Genomic DNA, 5,176 nt, shown 5'->3' with positions numbered 1-5,176 from the left:
GGCCTTTCCAACATAAGGCTGTACTCTCACTTCCCCGCCCCGTGTCTCACTCCCTCCCCCCTCCAGAGAGAGTAGGGTGTTTCCGTAGAGACCAGGGGACCCCTCCCACTGGCGTAGGCTAATTGGATAGGCGGCGCGGTCGCCACGGCAGCACGGGTAAACAGCGCAAAGAGGTAGCTCTGATCACCATAGGGATGCACTTTGACCCCACGTGGTTGTAGGGTTATTAACAAAGTTGACCTTAATAGCCCTGAATCGCCCCATTGATTGTCCTCTTATACACCAATACCCTCTGAACTCTCTGGTTAGGCAGTTGAGGTCATGGGTAGGTAGGGAATTTATTTTATTTTTTCCAGCTGCAGCGAATGAGAGGTAGGTTGTTTTCATTTAAAAACGAGAAAATTCGCTCATCCTTGTACAGAATGAAGAGGTGCTGTACCAAAACGTAATTATAGAGGTGCTGTACCAAAACGTAATTACATTAAAAAAAATATATATTTTTTTTTATAAAATTCATAAAATAATTTGGGTCGCACATAAATTGACAGGGTCGGTCGGAAACCGGAACCAAACAATTATTTTTTTTAGGCCTTACAGCGCTGCCAGCTCTGTGTTCTGCTTGAGGGGCATCTATAGACTTCCATTGGTGATGGTATCTGTGGAGTATCTGGTTTGGGCTTTGGTTACAACTAAACCAACAGCATTATCTGCTTCTCAAATTAAATGCCTTCCCCCTTTGATATCGACCGATAACAATTGTCCCTATACAAAGACACGCCGGGCGTGGTACACAGGCTGTGTGTGGCTGTGTGTGTGTGTGTGTGTGTGTGTGTGTGTGTGTGTGTGTGTGTGTGTGTGTGTGTGTGTGTGTGTGTGTGTGTGTGTGTGTGTGTGTGTGTGTAAGTGTGTAAGTGTGTTACTGGGTGGGTGTGTGTGCATTTCTGTGTGTGTGTGTGTGTGTGTGTGTGTGTGTGTGTGTGTGTGTGTGTGTGTGTGTGTGTGTGTGTGTGTGTGTGTGTGTGTGTGTGTGTGTGTGTTAGTGGATTGGTGTGTGTGTGTGTGTGTGTAGGGGGGGGGTGGGGGTGTTTTGGATAGGGATAGGATAAGAAAAAGTAGCATAATTTTTTTTTGAGTGTCAACTGACAGCACAATATTTACTGACCCTGCTCTATGTGAAGCCAATGGTTTTCAGGCTTCTTTTTGCCAATGGCCCCCTTCAGCACACTCACAACATACACACGCAAACCTGATCTCAGCGTACACAACATAAAGTCCTGTCACCAAAGAGCCCACGGCCCAATTAGAAGGGGAGGGACATTTTTAGAAAGTAAAAAAAAAAATTGATCGACATAAATCCATTCCAATCACATTTTAAAATCAAATCTGAAGGCTTGTGCAACCACTGTTCATTTCACCAGGCTGCTCTTCCTGTTCCTTCATCCTCCTCATCACCATCACTCTCAAACACACACACACACACACACACACACACACACACACACACACACACACACACACACACACACACACACACACACACACACACACACACACACACACACACACACACACACACACACTCGTCTATTGGAAAACAATGGCGTCATTGAGTCCAATGGGAACAGAAAATGTTGTGCCTGGATTCCAACGAAGAGCTATCGCCACCCAGCATCTTGGCATTCTGACCCATAGTGCTTCCTCCCTCTCTGTTCCCCTGTGCTGTACTCCTTACCTTCTTCACCTGTTCACCTGTGTTAGTCGAGCCCTCCTTTCTCAAACACACTGAGACTTTCTACACTCATTCTCACTCTATTGGTTCTATTCTTGCTGCACTCTTTCTCCACTGATATTCATCTCTAGAGATAAGTCGTGTTCTACGGCCACTTGGTGTGTAATTCTGACCTTCACACACAACGATGACTCTTAATGACTGGTCAATGATTTAACCATGGGCTGCTCCCATATGATGGCAGGGGGGGGGGGTTAAATCATACCATCCAACCTAGCTGGGCCTTTGCGACACAGGAACTGGAGATCAGAATGGTGTCTTGAACTGAACAGAAGTCTGCCTGAATACTTATATGGTCAACCATATCAAACTGTAGGTGATTGGGCGGCCAAGTTCCGTTGTGGGAGGCGTTGCTGTGTTTCTACTTTACAACAACCCCTGGTGGCTTAACAAAGTCAAATGTTTGTTACGGTTGAATCATCATCCTCATCATCATCTTTATCTCCTCCTTCACTGAGGTCATGCCAACAAGTGAATGTTGAGGACGAGCATGCGACAGAACCAACACAATAGCGTGTCAATATGGGTACTTGTCCGTACATGTGTTCCAGCCTAATCGTTTGATATCATGTTTCACCTCTCAGAACAAACAATTTACAAACGGGTTTCTCATACATTGAAAGTGATCTATATGGATAATCTGCTCTAAGGTATAGCCTGCATGACCGACTGGAATATAGTGACAAAGAGTATTCTCATGCAAAATGTGAATGGAAAACATCTGCAAGCAAACCAACATATTATGTTATTGTAACATCAAATTTGGTTTTTAGGTGTGTTCAAAAAATAATCGAGCCCACCTAACATGCCTGTGTTTGGGTTCCACTGGTTGAAAGCCTGCCGCAGAGGTGGGAAGTAACAAAGTAAAAATACTTTAATACTTTAAATGTCAAAGTAAAAAGTACTATTATACTTTGAGAGCCTGTACGTTCCCACTCTATGCTTTTAAACAAGTATCAGTCCTTCTACCTGGGTTAATGTGTGTTCTTTCGCCAGCACTGGAATATAGGCCTACCATTAAGTCATGCCCCAGGTCTTTGCCAATCATTAAAGAAACTAGTTATACCGAGATAGTTTTGTAAAAACAATAAAAATGTTCCTTTATTACTGTGCCCTTGGGTGTTGGTAAAGAAATCAGAGTGTTTCACAATATGCCTTGTGTCTTTAGGTCAATTGTACGCTACTTCAACAAAACCAAACTACACACCTTCGATCATCTTAACATCTGCCAAAGTAAAGGCAGGAGTGTTTGCATCATTACAAGACTTTAAAATGTAACAGAGGAGAGATGTGGAGTCGGACGTGCTGATTCTTAAGTCACCAGAGCCTAAATTTAACGAGGAATAAGTAAACACACATGAAGTCCTACATGACTCACGTAATTGCCAACAGAGTGCCGAACCGGGCCGGAATAGTTGGAAAAGCGCCAAGTTTCACCGAGGGAACCTCCCTAAACCGGGACCCACCCCTATCACTATCTTCTTTATGTCATAGGCTTCAGGTTCAGTCAGTGTGATCAAAAGGCCAAAACAACCTTCTCTTTGGTGCACAGCCCACATCCACCTCATAGTCCACATTCGTGTTTTTTCTTTTAGATTGCCACAAATGGGACGGAGAAGGGAGGTGTTGAAACGGACATATAAACCTGGAGGATCTCTCACCCACTGAAGTGGTCCCGTCATGGTTTAAGTAGGCCTACGGAATAAACTTCCAAAGGGATTGCCTGAATACTGAAAACCCTCGGTACATTTTTAAACATTAAATTACTTTTATTTCTGATAAATACAAATATAATAAAATCTAATACGGTGCCTTCCACGAACATGTGTCGAGTATAACTAAGTCATACACTCGTTTTTTTCATAAATAAGGTTCATTAGCCTATTTATGTCGGGTGGGAAAGACAGCGCCGGTAAGTCATTACGTTGATCTTAGTGTAATCTCAGCTTTTTGTCTTAGATCTGTGCAGCCAAATGATGCTTTGTTTTCATAAAATCGTTTTCTACCTGCGCTTTGTGGGTACAGCTGTTCCTGTCGAGCTCGCCGATATAGTACTGCTCCATCCATCTCCGTGCGTTATCAGAGTGCTTGTGTGGGGGCCCCTCCATCTCCTGGTCGATGTCCGTCCCCGACATGTGTAGAATCAGGGCATCTCCACCCGGGTGCAACCTGAGGAACCCCGTCACATCGTACACCCTGGTGCCCCGCAGAACCCAACAGGAGTCCTTGGTGCAGTGGCGGGCCACCTCCTGTTCCGAAAGGAGCCGCGAGGTCCTCAGTGGAGACATCGGACCGCGCAAATGGAAAAGTGTCCTCGTAAAAGTAGAAAGAGAGAAAAAAAGAAGAAAAATAAGGAAAGTTTATCACAGGAGTGTGGAGAGAGACCTCCCGACCAGTTCGTTAACTGACCAAGGACTAACTTATCTGTTCTGTTGACAGTGACATTTGTGGGGCCTGAAGAAGTAGCTTATTAATGAGGCCAAGAGCGGGGGGGCGGGGTTACCAGCGGCAGGTCGCCGCCCTCACCTGCAGGAACAGCAATCAACGGTGATAGCAAACATGGCAGCCCCTCCTTATATAGGCAGCCCCTCCTTTCTATAGTCAACCGACCTCCAGGTTAAGGTAAAACGCCTGGAGCTGAATTCTTGAATATATGATGATGTTATTCAATTGTAATAGACAACCCATCCCCTCAAAATCCCTCGCCAAGTCATCTGACGTAGCCTTAACTGCTGAATGGGGAAAACGGAATGAATGGCATGCATGTGAGTAAAGATTACCACTCAAAGGGAGTTGTATGACTAGACCCGGAGCACGGTGCGTACTTCTCGATGCTCCACTCGCCATGACTTCCTTGCTTCCTCTACCAATATGCACCTGTTTGATTAACACTTGTCAGCAGGTTATCGCGGCAGAAAAGAAAGGCGACATTTCCGCCAGTCCAGCAGCGCCGTCTCGCGGTAAGGGCCCGTCACTTAAGTGTCGTGTACCCCACGTGAATACCGAAATGTGGGACTTGTGGGATTTCCCTGATAGACAATCATCTATATTTCATTTATAATTATGTTAGAACACTTTTTTATCCAGTTTGATGGAACTCCATATATTTATTGTTCTACTGATCAAGTTAGTTGGTTATCTTATTCATTTGATCGGATTTAATTATTTTTCATCTCAAATCAGGTTTTTTAAAGGTGATTATATTCCCCTCTGGGACAGATAGGTGGAGAGGAGGGGAAAGGAGAAAAGAAGAAAGAGGGAGATTGTTTATTTCTCAATTCTCCTTTGTCTTGATGTGATGATATCCCACACACATTTTTAGTTGCACTGACAAAGTTGGCGTGACCCTAGACAACGGACCTAATACATTGTGAAACGACTATCTGG

At 44.5% G+C, this 5,176-nt stretch overlaps 1 protein-coding gene across 1 annotated transcript in view; it reads right to left on the bottom strand.

Annotated features, from left to right (window-relative positions):
• The window catches only part of fa2h (fatty acid 2-hydroxylase), a 24,267-nt gene extending 19,990 nt beyond the window's left edge, over nucleotides 1-4,277 (bottom strand). Inside the window, exon 1 of the mRNA XM_030367065.1 lies at nucleotides 3,796-4,277. Within this exon, the coding sequence (XP_030222925.1) occupies nucleotides 3,796-4,077 (282 nt within the window). The 5' untranslated portion in view covers nucleotides 4,078-4,277. The remainder of the gene's footprint in view (nucleotides 1-3,795) is intronic.
• Between the last annotated feature and the right edge of the window lie 899 nt (nucleotides 4,278-5,176).

Source organism: Gadus morhua, chromosome 9, assembly GCF_902167405.1.
Source record: "Gadus morhua chromosome 9, gadMor3.0, whole genome shotgun sequence".
Taxonomy (NCBI): domain Eukaryota; kingdom Metazoa; phylum Chordata; class Actinopteri; order Gadiformes; family Gadidae; genus Gadus; species Gadus morhua.
The sequence above is the reverse complement of the archived record's forward strand: the minus strand, read 5'-3'. Positions and strand labels throughout refer to the sequence as shown.